The sequence below is a fragment of the Fusarium vanettenii genome, assembly GCF_000151355.1.
Source record: "Fusarium vanettenii 77-13-4 chromosome 6 genomic scaffold NECHAsca_33_chr6_1_0, whole genome shotgun sequence".
Classification (NCBI taxonomy): Eukaryota; Fungi; Ascomycota; class Sordariomycetes; order Hypocreales; family Nectriaceae; genus Fusarium; species Fusarium vanettenii.
Genome location: NW_003315852.1, coordinates 391,526 through 412,146, shown reverse-complemented (window position 1 = coordinate 412,146; position 20,621 = coordinate 391,526). Strand labels below are relative to the sequence as shown.

General features: G+C 50.4%; 8 protein-coding genes across 8 annotated transcripts; 4 read left to right on the top strand and 4 right to left on the bottom strand.

Annotated features, from left to right (window-relative positions):
* Positions 1-962: 962 nt before the first annotated feature.
* Positions 963-2,718, top strand: NECHADRAFT_94070 (uncharacterized protein; the record flags this gene model as incomplete). Its single annotated transcript, XM_003042620.1, has 7 exons — positions 963-1,278; positions 1,327-1,328; positions 1,386-1,607; positions 1,660-1,863; positions 1,910-1,912; positions 1,954-2,482; positions 2,540-2,718. 7 exons carry the CDS (start codon positions 963-965, stop codon positions 2,716-2,718), a joined length of 1,455 nt encoding a protein of 484 aa, XP_003042666.1.
* A 236-nt stretch (positions 2,719-2,954) lies between these two features.
* On the bottom strand, positions 2,955-3,726 carry NECHADRAFT_81123 (uncharacterized protein; the record flags this gene model as incomplete). Its single annotated transcript, XM_003042531.1, has 2 exons — positions 2,955-3,000; positions 3,038-3,726. 2 exons carry the CDS (start codon positions 3,724-3,726, stop codon positions 2,955-2,957), a joined length of 735 nt encoding a protein of 244 aa, XP_003042577.1.
* A 544-nt stretch (positions 3,727-4,270) lies between these two features.
* NECHADRAFT_94069 (uncharacterized protein) lies at positions 4,271-5,068 on the bottom strand (the record flags this gene model as incomplete). The annotated part of the gene is made up of 2 exons (XM_003042530.1): positions 4,271-4,960; positions 5,012-5,068. The coding sequence occupies 2 exons, from the start codon at positions 5,066-5,068 to the stop codon at positions 4,271-4,273; spliced, it is 747 nt and encodes a 248-aa protein (XP_003042576.1).
* Positions 5,069-5,491: 423 nt separating this feature from the next.
* On the bottom strand, positions 5,492-6,395 carry NECHADRAFT_26621 (uncharacterized protein; the record flags this gene model as incomplete). The annotated part of the gene is made up of 3 exons (XM_003042529.1): positions 5,492-5,767; positions 6,001-6,246; positions 6,303-6,395. Coding segments are annotated over 3 exons (615 nt in total), but the record flags the coding sequence as incomplete, so codon positions are not given.
* A 3,177-nt stretch (positions 6,396-9,572) lies between these two features.
* Positions 9,573-10,229, top strand: NECHADRAFT_42111 (uncharacterized protein; the record flags this gene model as incomplete). Its single annotated transcript, XM_003042619.1, has 3 exons — positions 9,573-9,735; positions 9,797-9,854; positions 9,911-10,229. Coding segments are annotated over 3 exons (540 nt in total), but the record flags the coding sequence as incomplete, so codon positions are not given.
* Positions 10,230-10,505: 276 nt separating this feature from the next.
* On the bottom strand, positions 10,506-12,267 carry NECHADRAFT_42015 (uncharacterized protein; the record flags this gene model as incomplete). Its single annotated transcript, XM_003042528.1, has 5 exons — positions 10,506-10,674; positions 10,724-11,143; positions 11,192-11,226; positions 11,276-12,012; positions 12,060-12,267. The coding sequence occupies 5 exons, from the start codon at positions 12,265-12,267 to the stop codon at positions 10,506-10,508; spliced, it is 1,569 nt and encodes a 522-aa protein (XP_003042574.1).
* A 976-nt stretch (positions 12,268-13,243) lies between these two features.
* Positions 13,244-14,638, top strand: NECHADRAFT_42077 (uncharacterized protein; the record flags this gene model as incomplete). The annotated part of the gene is made up of 2 exons (XM_003042618.1): positions 13,244-13,878; positions 13,936-14,638. 2 exons carry the CDS (start codon positions 13,244-13,246, stop codon positions 14,636-14,638), a joined length of 1,338 nt encoding a protein of 445 aa, XP_003042664.1.
* A 669-nt stretch (positions 14,639-15,307) lies between these two features.
* On the top strand, positions 15,308-17,002 carry NECHADRAFT_81117 (uncharacterized protein; the record flags this gene model as incomplete). Its single annotated transcript, XM_003042617.1, has 1 exon — positions 15,308-17,002. One exon carries the CDS (start codon positions 15,308-15,310, stop codon positions 17,000-17,002), a length of 1,695 nt encoding a protein of 564 aa, XP_003042663.1.
* Positions 17,003-20,621: the final 3,619 nt, after the last annotated feature.

The following is a 20,621-nucleotide window of genomic DNA, read 5'->3' as shown; positions in this document are numbered from 1 at the left end:
AGACAAGGTGAGTTTATCACGACCCCTGGATTCTCTCCGGGGTCCATATCGGTCGGATACATTGGTAAAGTTCGGACACTTTTCCCATGCGAGTCGCCGATGAACAAGCTGGTTACAAATCGAATTCTGGTCAAAACGGTATCTCCTTTCAGACCGTTCAATGTTAATAAAGAAACGGAAATGTCACCTTTCAGGTATTCTCCTCCGTTCTTTTACTGGCTTAGTGGTTATGCTTTCGATAGAGTGCCCTGGTGAGATCTACGACAGTACCATCGGCCAATAAGCTCCAGATCTTTGCGAAATTCCTCATGATTAACATTTATGGAAGGAGTCCCCCATGCCCAATCATCTTCTGGAAGATCCAAGTTTCTGGAACCAGCCCATCAGGGGTATACAATAGACGTTGAAATGTAGTGTCTTCTTGGGCCTGTCTTCTAGCTATTAATAGCAAGCCACCCCGTACTATGTGGTCTATCCAATGATCGGTCTTAAGAAGACGAGATTAGTAATTGACATCGGTGTTCTTTAGAATTACCGCACTAGGTTAGCGCCACACAACTTCCTCTGTGGAGAATCGAATGCCACTATTCCCATTACAGTATCTCATACCGACTCCTCCCAAGAGACTCAACTTCTCTTCTACCAACCTCGTAAAGCAGTAAATAATCCTCAATGAAACATGAGACCCATGAGTTCCTCTTACGTCACGGTCGGCTGGCCTTACGATATCGAAAGAGTTTTCACTTGGGCATGCAATGACCGACCTGGCTCTGCTTCACCTTTGTCCATCATCTGCCTGTCTCCCTTTTCGTTACTCTCACGCCCAGAGTAAGGGGCCTTTCTTCTTTATTTAACACCAAGCTAGGGGCTTATGCAGGTTCTTCAACTTCCTGTATTCGTTATTCAACCAAATTCTAGAGCCACCCGACAGACGCAGCCTGAAACAAAACACGACTTGCATCATGACTTCCGAAACGAGCGAGAAGGAACACAAGGCGGCATTTCCACCGGGCGTAGTGGAAGAAAATACAGCCGATGACCTTCTTGCCAACCTGGGCTACAAGCCAGAGTTGAACCGGAATCGATCCACTCTGCAGGTGGCGTTCATGTCGTTTGTGTTGGCTTCAATCCCATGGGGCTTGTCCACGACGGTGACCTATCCAATCATTGGTGGAGGACCTGTCAGCATTATCTGGGGGTGGCTTGCAGTGTCCCTGATTATTCTGTGTGTTGCTGCATCTCTTGGCGAGATCACTAGCGTCTATCCAACTGCAGGAGGTATGTGGCGATCGTTGTCCCTGGAGTCCTAATCTTACGCTCTGCTAGGCGTCTATTACCAAGCATTCATCATCGCTCCCGCAAGATAGCGCCGTGTCGCTAGCTAGATCTGTGGCTGGCTCTATGTCGTCGGCAATATCACCATCACGTTATCGGTCACCTTTGGCAGTACAACCTTTATCGTTTCCTGTATCAACGTCTTCGAAAACAAAGATGGTGGACCCGTATTTGGAGACGAGCCGTACAAGACGATCCTTCTCTTCATAGGAGTTACCCTTCTCTGTAACGCCGTCTCTGCCCTGGGTAACCGTTGGCTTCCCATCCTCGATGTATGTCTTGCCCCTGTGGATTTGTGTCGCTGTCATGGCTAATGGTGTCCAGACCGCAGCCATAATCTGGACTTTTGCAGGAGTCATTGCTATCGTCGTGACCATTCTCGTCCTAGCCAAGAATGGACGTCGTGATCCAAGCTGGGTCTTTACACACTTTGAGAACAACTCAGGTTGGCCAGACGGTTGGTCATTTTGCGTCGGTCTTCTGCATGCCGCCTATGCCACCTCGGCGACTGGCATGATCATTTCGTGGGTACGATCCTCATCGTATCTGATAGCCAACTAACCGTAAACTGCAGAATGTGCGAAGAAGTTCGAAAACCAGGAAACACAAGTCCCCAAGGCGATGGTCGCTACCATATGCATCAACCTCTGCGCTGGACTGCTCTTCTTGATCCCCATCGTCTTTGTTATGCCGGACATTAGCGAAGTACTTGCTCTTGCACAGCCTGTCCCTTACATCATCAAATCAGCTGTAGGATCTTCAAGTGGCGCTTTCGGCTTGCTAATTCCACTCATGGTCTTGTCCATCTTGTGTGGCATCAGTTGTACAACAGCGACGTCTCGCTGCGTCTGGTCATTCGCTCGCGATGGCGGCATTCCAGGGGCGGTTTGGTGGTCTAAGGTTCATGAAAGCCTTGGCCTTCCTCTCAACGCCATGATGCTAGCAATGGTCTGCGAAATTTTGCTTGGCTTTATCTACTTTGGATCCTCTGCCGCCTTCAACGCTTTTGGTGGTGTGGGCGTCATCTGTCTAACGGCAGCATATGCTACGCCTATAGGCATCAGCTTGTTTACAGGCCGAAAGCAGGTGAAGAAGGGCTTGTTTTACCTTGGCAAGTTTGGCATCTTTACCAACATCGTCGCCATCGGTATGTATCTCTCCGCTCTTGGTCTACCCAAGTTCCCGAACTAATCTTATCCTATAGCCTGGTCTATGCTTGCCCTTCCTCTTTTTTGCATGCCCTCGATGCTTCCTGTGGACCAAACTACTGTCAACTATGCCCCCGTTGTGTTCGTCGCGGCAACTGCAATCTCGGGTATCTGGTATTGGGTTTGGGGTTATGAGAACTACGTCGGGCCTCCTGATGCAGGTGATCACAACTAAACCTGTTAGATTCTACCTCGACACAACATAGAAATAGCCCTTATCCTACATCTTCTATGCATGCAATATTCTGTGGCTGGCGCTAGTTAACAGTTGTCAAAAGAGGCCAAACTTGTGACCCTGATCAAATCATGACTTCCCTGACTCCCTCTCAAAGAACGCCTCGCACTCAGCTACTAATGTCGACGACAACTCTTCATCCATGCCAGCACATTCATTTTGCCCCTCCCTCAAGCCTAGCTGGCTGAGAATCTCTCGTTCAACCGCACGCATCGAATCGTACTTTCCATGCCAACACTTGTGAATGATCTCTCCAAACATCTCGTCTCCTGAAGCGTCGGGAAACTCATTCCTGATGAGCTTGAGAATCTTCCGATGCTCGTCGATCTCGTGCCAGGGCTCATGGCCAAACTGGATAGTGAAGATGCAAGACCCGAGCGAGTACTGTTCGGTCATGGGACTGGCGTCAGGGAACTCGTAATTTTCGTGCAATTTGCCAAAAGAACCGCCTCCTGCCTTCAACTTGTCCCCGATCTTGACTGTACAGTCGAAATCACCCAGTCTGATGTCTTCTTCCTGGCTAAGAAATATGTTGGCAGGCCTGAGGTCGCCGTGGGCGAAACCGAGATGCTCGAGCCAGGACAGTGCACTGGAGATTTGCCCAATCCATTTGTTCTTCAAATACTGAGGGATATCGGGGTTCTGCAAGCGAGTGTCAAGGCTCGTGGCTTGGCGATGCATAAAGATGCCTTCAGGCGCGCACAAGACGGCATGGACAATATGGGGATGCCGGTTCTTCATCAAGACCTTGTAGACCGACTTCTCGCAGTCGATCTGAGCTTGACTCTCGTTCATCTTTACTACTTGTGTTGGGTGAGGGTTATCGAAAATCATTGGGCATTTCAGAACGAGATGCTGGCCGATGGCATAAACGTGGCCCGAACTCCCGCTGGAGATTGAGTCATCGGCGGAAAGCGAAGGGAATGGGGGCCTTAAGACTGCGTTCATTGTTGGACAGCTCGATACGACGGCGGGATTTTACGTATTGTTGATCAAGTAAAAAGATGGAGGTTTGTCTCTGGCGTTGGGGCTGTCCATGCAGTCGCCTGTAGGTAGGATGCGACTTCTAGGATGGGGAAATACATAAACAGGTATGATGTTTCAAGGCAGCTCCTTGGTGAATGCCTCACGTGAGCTACGGCGGAGAATTTTGCCATTTCTCGACTGACTATTGGCGCCCTGTGAAATTAGGCTGTGAACGTTGCTTTGTGCGACTGTGTGAGGCAGGCGAGGGGTTTCAGACCCTGGCCAACACTCGGTTCCAAAGTGAACAGCGACGGGGTGGATCAAAACTAGATAAAGCTGGACTGAGCAGAAAGTATAATGCTATTGCATAGAGCTCTAAACTTTGCTCAGGAACAATGTGAGCCTGGACTTGATTCCCAAATATAACAGCAAGGCTAACATTGAACTGCCTTACTCTGAACGTGCCCGACAATCCTTCTCGAAACAATCTGCTACAGGCGTAAAGTAGAGTAGGATTATAATCAACCTAGGGTTCAAAAGGCATCGGGTCGCCCATTGGCCACACCTTAGGCGGTCTCTCGTAGTCGCGTTCGGATAATTCCTCGACAGCAAGCCGATCATACACGCCGGAAAGAACACTGACGTCTGTGTACATCCATCCCGTGTCCATCTTGGTACAGCCCTCCACAGAAGGATACCCACGCCGCCCTCGTCCGCTCGGTTTGCTGGTCCTATCCAGAATGGCGCAAACAACTGTCTTGGGGATACCAATAGCCCCCTGCTCAACCCACGTTTGGTATTGATCAACGGTATCGAGGCATCGCTGGTCAACGTAGATGCAGTACTTGAATCTGGGCCTCTTTCGTAGCCAGGGATCATCGGCGCCTGGACCATCTCTCTCGACGGATCGGGCCGCGGCCCAGTCGGAAAATCGTTCTCGGACGTGTTGCTTGGAGGCTCCATCGAGGTCTTTGGAGTCCTCAATGATTGTCCACTTGAGGTGCTTCCAGAGGAGAGTATCAAGCTCAAAAAACTCTAGGTCTTCCCTAACTGCCTCTTTCAGGAACTCGAGATAACTCGCCCATTGCGTTTCGTTGGCATATGCGCAGCGGTAAACAACGAAGCCCCAGCTTTGAAAACCATCGTCTTGCAAGTGTTGGATGATGGAGGAAAGTGGCTCGTCCCCCAGCATGGCCCAATTAAGCTGCGGAATGCTCTGTAGTGTAGGTTCGACTCCAGCAGGGTGTTGTCGAATGCTGGAGATGACGCTGGGAATGGTGGTAAGGTAGTTGGCCATCCAGGCCGGACGAGGAATGGGCCGCATCTTGAATGACTGAGGTGTTTGGGGGGCGGATGGACAGCTGCCGGGGACACCACGTTTAAATAGATTCTCTGGAAGTAGATCAGGCAGCAGAATATAAGGTTTCTTGGGAGAGGCTGTGTTCTTTATTCCGGTGTCTAATACTCCGTCATGCCATCATCAGGAACAATGCCAACATCGGCATTTGTTGGGGGATTCGTGTCCTTAATGTGGTATCCAACTTTAATTGGCTACTGGAAGGCTTGATTGTGGGCTGCCCAATGAGAGAATTATCCGAGGTCTTCAATCTTCAGCATAGGTACCTAGACAAGCTAATTTAATAAATCATAAGCAGCAGTTCGGCATTACTATCTTGCATTGGGTGTGTTAAACTTTATGCCTCTCCATCACCTGTGCACCCATCTCCCACAATTTTCGGAGCTAGGGCTTCTTTGGGTTCTTCGGCGGTGGCTTTATGTGAGTGAGTTCCTTTCGAAATTGAGCCACTGCCGCCGTTACAGTCTGGTAATTTGCAAGCTGGGGGGAAGCTTGACTGTACGCTGCCGAGATCTGTGCCAGCCGTTCATCGACCCACTGTCTGGCTCGGTCTGTTCGTTGTTGATACCAATTGAAGTCAAATTCGCGATGTATATTGTGCAATCTTGCCAGTTGAGGCACTGCACGCGAAATCCGCCTTGTGGCATCCAGAAGCTGCACTCGGTTCTGTTGGATTTGTCGCCTCGCGGCGGGCATATTCATATACCGAAACACAATAATGACCTGTGTCCATTCTTGGTTAGTTTATCATATAATACCTTGGTCGAATATCATACCTGTCTGATTGGCTCCAAGAATGCATGTTCCCCAGTCCCCGTCAATATGGCATGTGACAAGGCCTGTTGAAACTTGCGGATATCTTGAGGTGTAGCTCCCCCGTTAAAAATCCGGCCTTTGACCTGGTTCATGGCACGATCCGCGAGTAGAAGTGGTTGCCGGTTACCGGTAGAGCCAAAGCGATCCATGAAATAATCATTCGGATTCCCGACATGTCTGCTTGCCCCTGCCCGAGGCAAATTACCTACAACATTAGCATGCCAGTAATTGGGCAAAACATTGGCGTTTATCGCTTGAGTTGTCGTCTGGGAACCGTCTGGCAAGATCCCAGTCATCGCAGTCTGCAATAGGTGCATAGCATATTGAAGCTATTCAAGTGGTCAGTGTATCTTATCTAGTAGTAGAGAAACCGGAAAATTCTTACATCTGAGTTATGCTCTGTGTCTACCGAGTCTCGAATTTCCTGTGGTGTTAACAAGGCTCGGTTGATGCCCTCGACCCGAGTCGAGTAACAGCTTCCCCCTTGGACAGGCCTATAATGGTTATTAGTTTTCTTAGCACTAGGCGAGTTAATGTCGACCGCCTTTTGCTTACCTAAACACAAGATTCGATGCGGCTGGTCCCCGGGATCTGTTGTGCAGTCTTCTTGGGCCAGGGTAGGTTCGAGCCGCTACCCTGACGTGGTATCTATTTCCTCGCACTCGAACTTCCCTCTTTAGCACACGCCTTCCTCCAGACTTGCCTCTCTTTTCAAGCTCGTCGAAGACGCTATCTTCGAGATCGGTATCCGACCTGGTGGTCAAGCTAGACGCGAGAGGATTGGGTATCTCGATACCCTCTTCGGATTCATCTGCATATGGGTCTGGACCACACCGGTAACTCTTGTCGATTCGGCACAGTGGCTTGCCACATCGAGTAATGGCGGGATTTGGGGTACAGTAAAGTGCTTTCCGCCGCCGCTCTGTTTGTGAGATTGAGCGATTAGCATAAATTGCATACTGTTGCTGGGGGATCTTGGGACTTACAGTTGCATGGTGACATGCTGTAACCATACCTATCTCTTTCCAGTTGGATATCTGAATTCGCACAAGTATTGTCCGCGCAATCGCCTTGTCCAACCCAGTGACAGTTGAGCAATGGAGCTGGCTTCGACTTTGGACAACAATATTTCCTACCAGACCACCAGAATCCACAGCTACCTTGGTTGGACATTCCTTTTGCAACTTCTCTCTCATTGTCGCTACAACTACCTCCGCTGTTCAATCCACCGTTAGAATGAAAGCCCAAAGAAAGGTGTTAGGGGCCGTGGTTGACTTACCAGTTGGTCCATCTGCAGCCAGCAGTTGCCTCATCGAAGTATTTTTCTTCACAGCAGAAGGCCTTTTCGCCCCGAATACACTTATTCAGGCCCTCTTGTCTCTCGAAACCCCCTCCAAATCTTGATTTGAAAAGAGTGGCTTCTTGGGCGTGGCATTGTCCGTTACAATCGGTAGCACTTCCACGCCACGTACACCTTTTAGGGGCTATGCTCGACTTGCAACAAATAGGCTTGATTCTGTTGCCCTTTCTCTGTACGTGATGGCTTAGTATGGAGCCCAGAATATGGGGAAGGAGAAAGTGGAAGTTTTGAGCGCATCACTTACATCGCAAGCCTCCCATCCAACCTGTTTGTAACCTATGCCACAAAAGGCATTCTTGTCATCTTTCGAGACACATGTCGCGAAACGGAAGTATTGTTCATCCATTTTTCCGAAAGACAACAAGTTTGAAGCTTTAAGTGGTGGAGTAACATCCATCCAGCTCCTGGCATGGAGACCTTCACTCGCATTGCCGGGAACATCTGAGGATAATCCTGGGTCCGAGTTCTTGTGGCAGACTCCATCGTTAACGGCAGCCACAGACTGAGAAAGGAGGATTATTAAGAGTAAAGCGAGATAAAATGTTGGACTGGAAGTCCGAAGTGTGAAACCTGTAGCACGAATACTCGTCATGATTGCTTCTGAAGAACGGATTTGGTTGATTCGAGTGTATGGATGTAAGATGAGATAGAGAAACTTGGGATTATGGGGGACAAGAGTTGTTTATATATTCCTAGAATTGCTCTTGATCGAATCGCTATCGCTAGTCCAGGATGCATCTAGCAACTATGTCTAATTGTCCCTTTCCCATTCTCGGGAAATTAGAAATACAAGTTTTAGACATGCAGTCGCTATGTTGATCGCCTATGGCTTTAATATCCCAATCACTAGTCAGCTTTAGAGTTATAATCAGCATGTGTTGTTTGAGGAGCAATTGCAGGTCCGCCCTTTTTTCTGTGATATCAAACTATACTGAATATCAAATACCCTACGCATCAAGACCCCAAGAGTTTTTCGTTGCTTTAGGATGAGTGTTGCAGATAACTGAATTTTGTCTTGCTTAGGCACTGCTGAGGAGTTTAAGGTAATTGTTGCTAATAGAGTAACCCACTGTATGTTTCTCTGAGAGCCCAACATCTATTGGCTACTGAAATAGTAAGTTTGGTCAAATCAATCATGATAATTGAGTTATTGCAGGCCTATGTTGAACTTTATGTGGTCACAGAGTTGACCCGTCCATTGTTGATTCTGTATTGTTCGATGGGCTGTAGCGAAAGAAAGGTCATGCAGCAGATACTTCGGCATGGATATCCTTACACTAATGAATACTACACTATGCGCACATAAGGTTCATAGGCTTGTTCGATAGATATTACTTCATGGATCATATCTCCTCTTGCTACCCCGCCACCAAACCGGACGTAGGATGACTGGCAGAAGCTTTCTGGATCCTTGTGACAAAATGGTCTTGTTCAGCCGCCTAGCTCGGGTGAGGAGGTGTTGGCTGCTGCTGGCCTATGAACATGATATGCCCTTAATAAGGCGTAAATACCTGGCCGTAGAAGTCTAGGTAAATCTTGAGAGGGACGTCGAGTTGCCGCGGAGGAGGATGCAATGACATTATTCGTCTAAGTTGAAGATTTAGGCGCTTTAATGAGCTACGATAAGTGATCGAAGTAAAAACTAGGAGTGGCTAGTTTCGTGTGGTGATTCGTGAAACAACGGGTAAGAAGCTAAAAAGAAGCACATGGCTAAACTTGGAGATCACTGCTTTATTTAAAGTTCTCATGTTTTGCCTTTTCAGCTGCGTAAGCGATTCTAGAAACCTGCATACTCTGGGTCTTTTTTGGTCCGTTGGCGCCACTCCAATCAGCCCTCTCGCACCCTCAAACAAAGTGTCTGGTTCCGTTGAGGTGCGGTTGAGGGAATCACAAGACTCAACGACTCCTTTACTTTACCCGAGCCGCCGACTGCAGCACAACACAACTTTATTCTTCACAGTAAAATTCGGTTCCGAATGACGCGACGATTTATAAATGTGTCCATCGTCTGCCAACAAGCAACACCTCCGGCCACTCTACCATTCCATTCCATCATGAAGTCCGCTCTCATCGCCAAGATCGGCACGGCCGTACTGGCATGCCCCTTACTCGTCTCTACTCAGCAGTTTGATCACAGGAAGTATCCTTTCGACACATTCGACCTCAGTGACGCTTGCTTCAAGATGCTCGACACGACGGTCCCCGAGTGCTCATATGTGCTACTGGATAGACTACCAGGCCCGTAAGTTTGTTCCGCGCCAACTTGTCGTAATGGCTTGGCCTAATCGATAATGATGCAGCGAGGAGGGCTTTGACATTTTGGACGACGAGCATTTGTGTCCCATCTGCGCCCCGGCGTGTCGCGACGCACTAGTCAACTTTCGAACCAAAGCCAAGACAGCATGCAACACAACAAAGGACGCAGTCGCCTTCAAATACAACAACATCATTTTTCCTCGTGGGTTTCTGTCCTATTTAGGCAGTCGACCAGATCTTGTTCTAACCAATTCGCCCTCCAGCTACCTATCAGGTCGACCTTTTGCTTCTCAGCTACGACGTCTACTGTTACAAAGACCGGTAGGATTCTTTGCAAGTCGCATCATGTCCAGATTGTCGAAACTAACTCTCAACAGCGACACGGGGAAGTTCTGCGACCTAGAGTTGACAAAATGGAGGAGGCGTCGGGACACGAATTTTCCCATGGAGTGCGAGGACTGCAGCCTCGGGCGATGGAGAAAACAACTCGAGGCTCCTATCCGATACAGTGATGAGGATGCCTCCTTATTCTCTAAGTCGACATCAGTCTGTGGTGCAACTGGGTACGAGTATGCGAAGCCGACAGCTCAATACGCAACTACTCTAAGCATGGACATGGAAACATCGTCGAGGAGCCACATCACACCTACACCTACACCTACATCTACACCTACACCTGAGCAAGGAGCACCGTAAATGCCAGCTGGGTGACCTTGGGATGTATCCTTGGGATGCTGTGGAACAGCAGACATTAGCAACACTGGAGTTCGGGGTTCATGGGCCCGCCACGTTAAGGAGCGCAGCTAGATGACCCTTGAGAGTTAGGCCTCAAGTCATTTAGGCATTATCTAACCATAAAAACCAGCCTTCTTCGCCAGGCGGATTTGATAATAAGCGTTTACGCTCAGAATGATATATCTTTCTCTACAGAGTTTCCCCATCTATCTTCTTTCAACTCATCTGGACTCTGTTTCACGCATGCTCAACTTCCTTGGTAAGGGGAACCGACTTTTCCTGCGCCTGAAGCTTTGCAATACCTGCGGCCGAATCGTCACCGTCGAACAGAACGGCAATCTCCTCCAGAGTAGGTCCCTTGGTCTCGACGAAGAAGAAGTAGATGGTCAGACACTCAATTACCAAGCTGTGATAGACGTTAGCAAATTTCTCTGAGCGGAGTCGTTGATACGTACACAGCGATGTAAACAAAATAGAAGCGCCACTCGAGCTGCTGAAGACCAAGAGGGTTCACCCATTGGTTAAACACACCGCTCAGAGCAGTGAAGCAGAAGCAAAGAGTCAATCCCTTGGCTCTGATGCTATACGGCAGAATCTCAACGGTATAAGAAACAGTCAAGCCGGGCCAAGCAGCTCCCGCAACACCGTAGAAGAGGAAGATCATGGCCACAACAGCAATACCTGCAGAAGCAGACTCGGTCTTTGCGTATACGGCGCTGCAAGCTGTCCAGACGCTGAAGGATATGAGCATGCCTACTCCTGCAAAGAGGAAGAGGAAGCGGCGTCCGATTCGGTCGACGAAGAAGGCGGCGAAGAGGGAGACGAGCCAGCACCAGATTGTGAGGCCGCCGTTGATCAAGGATTGAGTGGTTGAACTATTTCTGTTAGATAAGAAAATTTGGATGTTTTATCGCTTGACTTACTCGGTAATGCCAATGGTTTCAAGAATGGCAGCAAGCTAGAGAGTGGTTAGCCAGTCGCCTCAACAGCGTCGAGCAGTGACTTACATAGTATGACACCAGTCCATTTCCACTGCACTGAGAAAAGATGGCAGTAGCAATGATCAGGGCACACCTCTTTCGGTTACCCTTTGTTCGCCACAGCTCAGACCATCCGTTGCCAGATGCCTCGCGCTCAAGCCTGAGGGTGTTAAGAATCTCGGTATACTCCCACCGCACAAACTCATCGTCTGGGTCGTTGTTTCCGTGGTACTTGATAAGAACCTGACGAGCTTCTTCTTCTCTTCCCTTGCTGATAAGCCATCGGGGGCTCTCAGGGACGAACCAGATGGATAGGAGTTGGATCCCGGGCATCAGGCACTGGAGACCGGTAGGGAGAACCCATTGGAGGTTACCAGTCTGGTTTTTGAGAGTTCCGAAACAAGTCCATGCGGCTACAATGCTTCCAAGGTACCAGAGCGTGTTGTAAATAGTCGTGACGCGTCCGCGATGCCTGGGGTGTGCAACTTCGGTGATCAACAACGGGCAAGTTCCATTGGAAATGTTGGATCCAAAACCCATGACAAAGCGGCCAATCAGATATAAAACGTCTCGGGAGCTGTGGTTCTTCTGGGGAAAGCACTGCATCAGAGCACCAGCAACGACAAAGACGCAACCGATTGCTGTACCCTTCTTTCTGCCGAGTCCGTCTGCGATGTAAGGAGCGAATATGAGGACGAAGAGACCACCGAAGCCAGGCATGGCGCCAAAGATACCGAGTCGGCTACCGGTGGGATGATCAAAGACTATTTCAACGTCAGCCAAAGGTCGTTGTTGTAATCGAAACACGTACAATTCTGCCAAGTATCCATTGTCTGAAGTCCGTTAAGTAAACTTCCATCGTATCCCAGGGTTGTAGAACCCAAGAAGAGGAAGAACATCATGCCGTAGAGTTTCCGAAGCTCGGTTTGCTTCCAGAAGGGTAGGGTTGAACCTTGGGGGACATGATCCTCCGGGAGGTCATGGTCGACCACGTCGGACTGAGGCTCCTTCTGACCCATTGTTGCAGCTCAGATTCTCAGGATGGGAGAAGTAATGATGATGTTGTTGTGTTGCCTCGGTATGATGGCCAAGTTGACTGTTCGTGCCTCAACATCCAGGGGATCTCGATACCTTATATCCTCATGACCATGGCGTAACTCGGCCCGCACCAACCTGCAAAGACATCAGCCAACAGTTCACAACCGGTTCCCTTTACCCATGACGAGCCCTCTGCCCACGCAAGTCTCACCATCAAGCTTCCGAGGCTATCCTTTCATTGGTGCGCGTTTGGCAGACTGTCAAATCCCATCCCCATGGGGAAGACAGGAGAAATGGAGCCATGCAGGTCACGGGGAGGGTTACAACAGCAGACGAGCAGAGGCTAGAGTCTATCGGGATAGGCATGGCTCTGGGCTGAGGAGGTTGACCCACCGTGGTGATGGCTTCAATTGGATAGACTGACTCGTCTAGCGGGGAAGGATGCCACCTCCTGGTCAAAGCGGACGAGTAGAATATATCCGACATTTCTGCGAATCGGACCATATAGTCGGGACGGTGTCTCCGAGGATTCTCCTCGGATGTTTGAGTTCTGCATAGCTTCACTTTTCCATTAGAGCCTCCATACCGTCGGAACAGATCATGGAGCATCCGATGTCTCCCATGAATGAGCGAGAGCCTCATCCCCGCAGAACGACTCCATCAGCCGACAAGACTCGGAACCAGAAAGCTTGCGATGTCTGTCGATCTAGGAAAGTCAGGGTATGTAGTTTAACGCCCTTCTCCGGGTTCTCTGTAGCTAACAGCACTTCAGTGTGTTTATGATGTAGGACATCAACGATGTCAAGGCTGTGTCTTTCTTGATGTAGATTGCACACATCAAAGGCCAAGAAGAAAACGAGGGCCACCAAACAAGTCGGCCATCATACCCATGTCTAACTCAAAGTAACTAACATGATCAGACATGCCCAACGCCGCCAAATGCTACCTCCAACTGCCATGGGGTCCCCAGATCCTGGGGTTCAGCTGACGCCCCTAGCTCAAAATCATGAGCCCCAGTCACCGCTCCAGAGCCCCGGATTCTCAGACCATGCCTCCGGGACACCATCTGATACCCCATCGGTCCTCCGAAGCCATTGGCTTTCGGCCTTTGCCGCCGATGCGGTTATATCCCGCCTCCTCAACGACTTTTTCGACAAGATCCACCCCCTTGCTCCGATCCTTCTCCGTCGGCGGTTCCTACGTCGTCTCCGCAACCGAGAAGCTGACGGAGACGCCATGTTCTGCGGGCTAGTCATAAGCGTGTGCGCAGCGACCAAGGCGACGTTTCCGCGTGGGGATTACGGGTCTGTGACTGTGGATTACTGCGTCGAGTTTCTAGATACCCACGGGTTGCTGAGAAGTCAGTTTGCCCATGGGACTTTCTGCTTGGATTGGTGCATTGCCATGTACAATATGGGCGTGGCTATGAGTGCAGTGTCCGAGTTGGGGCTGAGCAATATGCGGGCCTATCACGTTTTGAACGAGGCAGCCACAGGGACTCGGTATCTAGCGTACTACTCCATGCATAAACTGGATGAGGCTGAACAGCAGCTTCTGAGACGGCTATTCTGGCTACTTTTTGCCGCTTCATGGTACGCACAAGGCTCTCATCTGGGCTTCCCTGTGTGTTCACTAACAACGATGTATAGCAGCGCCGACATACTGGGCAGGCTATCTGTGAGCTTGCTTCCTCAAGACAGGATCGAAAACTTTCCCCGGCCTCTCCCATTGTCTGATGACCAGATGGAGCCATCGCCACCCTCAGAGCGTCATGAGCCACGCTGGCACGGAGACTACACGAGCTATGTCCCAGGACTCAACTCCCTAACCGACTTATTTTTCATCTGGTCGGAGGTCCAACAGGTCCGAAATAACAATGACCCACCTGCTTTGATCTCAAAGTATCTAGGAAAAATCCAGTCCGTCATCAATGGCCTACCACCAGAGCTACGTTGGCGTGGTGGAATGTCTCGACCGCCCAACGTCACTCAGAGCCACGACGCCCAAACCGCAAATCTGTTTATAACAAGTTTCGAGATTCGATCAAACATTCTTCAAAAATTCGGTCCAACGGATACGAGTGGTCTAGAACACCAGAAAATTGTGGATGACCTCCTTGAGGTTCTGTACCATCTCCCGCAAGCCGTCTTTGATGCCAACGGCAGCAGCCTGGTCCCCAAGATCCGAGACATTGGCGCTGCATATCTTGAGCAAATTCAGCTGAGAAATGGTTCAAGCACCGATGCAAGTGACGATGCCAGGAACAAGCTCGAGCGACTATTGCGGAAGCTAGACGATCTGGACTGCTGGCAGGGGATTGGTGTGGTAGACAGTCCACCTGTAAGAAAGTAGAAGGTGTCATTAGTTTATACTCCTCCAAGGATATGTATAAAACTTGATCTATTTTATGAAAATGTATACAACTTTTACCCTAATTCAGGCTAAATAAACCTGGAGTATTTGAGAGGAGGTAGAGGTCCATTGTCATTCTGGCGTCGCTTCGCTCGCGTGCCCGACAAAAGAGGAGGTGCGTCAATAGAAGACAAGGATTCATTACCACACCAAGACTTGTTTCGTAAACGAGATCTCCAAAGTGCCGAAGAAAGAACAAAGAGGCACATGGCCCGGCATCCAACGAGTTGATCGGCAGATTCCCCGCATTCATGGAAAACAAGAGCCGAGAGAGCGGTTAATTGTGTAGATGCGACATTTCGCCGGATGGTATATGCGAAGAAAGTCCGATGATCCTTGCGACTGAGGATGGTGGAGTGACGTGGGGTTGCTCTCCTCCACATGAGCTTGGCCTGCATACGAAGAATCTCCGTCATGACATGTCTGAACCACTTCTTCGGCTCATGTGGTCTTGAGACCATATGATCGACGTGGTTTTGACCCATCGTGTCGCTTACTGAGCCACGCGCAGTAGCTATTTCAACTGTGAAGCTCTCCCTCCGACACAATGTCACAATCACCCCAATCCCCCCTCCTCCACGCACTCTCTGTCCGTCACAATCGTTCATCATGACAGCAATCGAGATTCCCGCGACCCAAGCCAAGCACGCGCTTCCTCACCTCCGTCGATCCGAGAATGGCCAGATCCAGCTCATCGTCAAGGGCAAGCCCTTCCTCATGCTCTCCGGCGAACTGCACAACTCGTCGCTAAGCTCGGCGAGGTTCATGAGCGAGGTCTGGCCTAATATGAAGGAGAATCACATCAATACTCTCCTTGGTTCGGTAACATGGGAGACCATTGAGCCTCGCGAAGGTCACTTTGACTTTAGCGAGCTCGACCGTGTGCTCGCGGGCGCCCGTGAACATGACATGCACCTGGTGTTGCTCTGGTTCGGCACATACAAGAATGGCATCTCTACTTATGCTCCTGGTTGGATCAAGAAGGACCACAAGAGGTTCCCTCGCGTCCAATGCCTTAAGGCTGGCGGCGTCAAGCGGACCATTGAGATGGTCACTCCGCTGAGCGAGGAGGCATGCCAAGCAGACTCGCGTGCTTTCGCAGCCCTCATGCGACATCTCGCCGATGTTGATTCAGAGTATAACACCGTACTCATGGTACAGGTTGAGAATGAGACCGGACTGCTCGGCGATTCTCGAGACCGGTCTCGCAGGGCTGAGAAGGCCTTCGCTGAACCCATTCCCAGCCAACTTCTAGAGCATCTCGGCAAGGTCGAGACGCACTCGCAATTCAAGAAGCGATTCCCCAATGCTCCCAAGTCTGGATCACACTCATGGGACTCAGTCTTTGGCGCTGGACCTTCTGCCAACGAGGCTTTCATGGCCTACCACATTTCGTCCTTCGTCGGTCGCGTCGCCGCCGCTGGAAAGAAGGAATACCCCATCCCACTATACACAAACACATGGCTCAACTTTGATGATCCCTCCCAACTAGACTTGCGAGGGGTTCCTATCGTTGTTGGAGGCGGTGCAGAGCCTGGTATCTATCCCTCAGGAGGGCCTTGTCCACATGTTCTCGATATTTGGCGATTCAATACCCCATCGCTCGACTTTTTGTCGCCTGACCTGTACTTCCACGACTACGAGACTGTGTGCAAAAACTACACCGAGCAGGGCAACCCTCTGTTCATTCCCGAGCAACGGCGAGACGAGAACGGCGCCCGACGAGTTTGGCTGTCGTATGCCACATACGGAGCTCTCGGAGCAAGCCCCTTCGGCATCGATACTGGCGCCGAAGTTGTCGGTCGCGAATTCAAGCTTCTCGCCCAGACGTCATCATACCTATTAAACGCTGCTCCCGAAGACCGCTTCGGCTTCTTCTTTGACGAGGAGCCTTGCGACAAGTTCCCTGAACAATGGACCCGTGTCTTTGGCGACATCAAGGTCATTGTCGAGCGTTGCTTCGTCTTTGGCAAGCCCGGCCCTGGTGGTGGTATGGTGATCCATCTCGGCGACTCCAAGTTCCTGCTCGTCGGACGAGGCTTCCATGTGCGATTCGAGGGTGTACGCAAGGAGACGACGTTTGCAGGTATTCTTTGGGCGGAGGAGAAGGAAGTCGACGCGGAGGGTAAGCTTCAGACGTTGAGAATCTTTAACGGAGATGAGACGAGGAGTGGCGAGTTCCTCATGATGCCCAACGACGACCCCGACTATGGTGGTTTCCCAATTGCAGTTACTGTTCCAGCAAGAACCTGTATCGCAGAAGTCGAGGCTTACTGGATCGCTGAAGATGAGGAAGACAGGTAAAGGGCAAATAGATAGAGGCATTTCATTAGACAAGTCCAGCAAAGGACGATTTTATCGCAGTATTTCACTAGAATAGAGCACTCTCAATCGACGAGTTCATGAAGCCATTCCCACCGACGACAGGTACATACGACCATAGCTCTTAGAAAATGCGGGATCCCGTCCGCTCTCCCATAGTCAAGCTGAGGAGCGGTGAATTAGTACTCGGGTCGGTGACGACCGGGGAATCCTCACTGTTGTATGTTTTTTGCTAATCCTTCCTTTTTGTCTGTCCGCGATACTTGTCCTCAATGATCACACATGTGACAATCGTGAAGGTCACCTTGCTGTACCTCATGTGGCTGTGGTGTGGCGAACATTGTCAATTTTAAGATCAGCTTGGAGGACCCCAAGACCGTAACAACTACTGATGCGTGACATTTTTCAGAGACTGGGCAATTTAATAGCTTTTTGCAGTAAATATTTCATCAACAGAAGCTCAAATTGAGACGCATCAAGCCCCCAAATCGCACAGGTTTTTCCCCAACTCTTCACTCATTCCGGTATAGGGTAGGTTCAGATCAAAGAACAGCTCAACTTCAACGCAATTCAACACGGAAAAAGCGGCTCGATTCGATAAGCAGCCCCATAGAATATGGATCTCCATCCCTTAATTCAATAGTTCGTTTCTTGCAATTGGTGCCTGGACCGGCGGCACCTGGACTGGTGCTGATTGCGGCTCTGCTTCCGATGGTCGGGTCAACAACCACGTTCACAAAATGAGCTATCATGATCAACTGGGTCGGTCATCCACAAAGCAACCAGCGGGAAGCCCAAAATGACACCGTTCAGGAATACTCGAACTCCATTGCTCTCCTAGTATGACCGCGGAGCCGCAATTGTCTACGTGTGCTGGATCATCGTGCCGCAGTTGCCGTTTACCAGAGGTGGAATGCCCCACGACACATTACTCTCTACAAACCCACGCGAAGGATTGGAGCCAAGACGAGATGAGAAGATCCCCTCCATAGCCGGCCGGCTCTTTACTGCTGACTTTGGAGGCTGTCCTGTTGGTTCATACCAGACAAACCAGGTCTAGCCCTTCCCGGCTGCGGGTGTGCCGAACATCGGCCCAAGCTTGACTCGCACGAGGCTTGCAGGATAATCTTCTAGAAGCCCAGCATCATGATCCGACATGCAGCTACGGCATCAATTGCAGCTGGAAAAGCAAACCTACCCCAAATTCCGACGCAGAGCGAACGGTTGGGGTTGCATCCCCTCATCAGAGTTGTGCATGGACGGATCAAACCACCCCGCGAAAACCTTCATGAGGATTGAGATCCTGCTTGACCACACGAGGAGAAGATCGCCGTGATCGTGCTGCAGGCCATCTAGGGAGCTAAGGATGCAACATGAGGTAGGGCTGAGGGATTGAAGTAATCTCGTCGGCGCGGTGCGATGTCCATGGGCTCATTCTCTTAGGGTTTCCCTCCGGCTCAAGACTAGACGCTGGTGATGAGTTAGTCTTGAGTCTGGGCCAAGACCTTGTCAACACCCATCGTGAACTGTGGCTGGAATGATTGAACTCTGGAGCAAACTCCGGGACGACACCTACCCAGTTGGATTAGCTTTCTGTTAGTTGGCTTTCCATTGACGACAAGCTTCTTGGATCAAGCGCGGTTCATAGGTAAGCGCGGCAGGCCCGTAATCAGGTGAATCAAGACAGTGACAGCATGGGAAGCTAGCAGCCCGCTATCCATCTCCCTAACGCGCCGCCTCTTGACATGGTTTCAACGGTCTGCTTTGGGAACGCCAGGGTTCCGGAGTATTTGTCCAAGACTGCCTACCTGAATGAAGCTTAGCGGGATGTAAGGACCGGCCCGGGATAGGAAGGTAGAGTGATGCCATATCTGATGGTGTCGTGATGGGCATTGGTGAAGAAGCCACAGAAGCATGAATGAGGCCGAGATGATGCAGAGTTTGTTATCAGCGCATTCTAGTCGGCAGTGGTGTAGATGAGATGCAGGAACAGCTGATTGGGGTGCATCAACCGCTTCTTCACACAATCAACAACACAGTCAAATCACATCACCGGAGCATTGTGACGATCTCATTGGCGGCTTCAAGTTCTTGGGGGTGTTCCGGGGCCGGGTTTAGTAGCGGTGGCACCATCGCATCTGGACCTTCTGGGCTGGAGATTTACGTTGCATTCCGGAAGAGGGCTATTAATGGTAGGCAAGTCGATAGCAGACGAGTCAATGGAAGAAAGTGGGTAGGTTGATTGAAGGGATCAAGGTCTGTGGTGAGATGAGATGAACAAGTTGATGATGGAAGAATGGTCCATGATCCAGCCAGATGGTGGAGGCGCGTTATTACCCCTGAGGCACAGGGGACGCGACGACATGGCTAGGGTGTGGACCCCCTGGACGACAGGCCTCCAGTCCCCTGAGAGACACTTGACCCGACGGAGCCGGGACCACTTTAACGGCCCACCGAAGCGGCGCCAATAGACGGGGTCCATGACCCATGTGAGAGTGGGAAAAAAGCTCGTGCTTCGGGTGGCGACGGTCAAAACAACACCACGCATTTGTATCGATTCTGGGGGAAGAATGTGTCAGAAGAAACCGTTACGTTGGATTTATGTAACAGCTTCACATTTCTATGGCTCGCCTCGTGTAGAATTCCACAATACCCCAGAGTTCACGACACATGAAAACCTTCCCCAGATTTGGTCTGTTAAACATGACAGCAGAGATCCATTTTCCCCAGATGGAGAAATAAGAAAGAAAAAAAAAACGTGGCATCTGAGATCGTGATGGATCAAGAAAAGCAACGACATGCGTAAAGCTTCGAGAACGCTAGAACGTTTGTCCAAAGGATGAGGGTCGCTTGCTAGGAAAACGTGGCATGGGCTACTTCGGGACTGGATCTTGAGCTCATGATTAGAGCCTGTCTCTCAAGAATCCATCCCACGTGCAAAACCAACAACACCAAGACTTTTCTCTAATGAGCCTTCTCTTCCTCCCGTAGACGAATTGCCAGGATCATGCGACGCCGACAGCACCCTCTCGAACCCTCATTGGCCTAATCAACCGACCTGTCAGCAATATTACCAGTCGACTCGTCGCTTCGGACACGGCTCCGATAAAAAACCTCGAGTTTCTACGAGTCAGTGCACGCATGCCACTAACCACCAGCTGAAATGTTCCTGAGGAGAAAGCCAAGACGGCCAAGATTCTCCAACGACTCCCCGTCCCATGTCTTGTCCATCTCCCATGGCACAGAGACCCCTGCCGCCACTCTTGCAATTGTAGTTCCTCAACCGGCAAGACTGGCCGCGTTCGGACTCTACCATACAAGACATGTTCTCCTGTAAGGTTCGGGGCACGCTACAGTGCCCATGAACCCGACCCATCATCACACTGGGGACCCGCGTGAGCTGTACGCTTTGACGGTCCCCAAGCGCGGACAATGGCATCAACTTCATGATACGATATCGCACACAATGCAGTCCGACTCAATCACCCCCAAAGCTAAGCTAAAGCTAGACCTTCGCGAAGCCTTCTGTACTCAACGCCACCGCGCCATTTTGGTTGAAGCCATCGCTGCTACGCGGTTGGCTTGAACCCCTGGCCGCGCT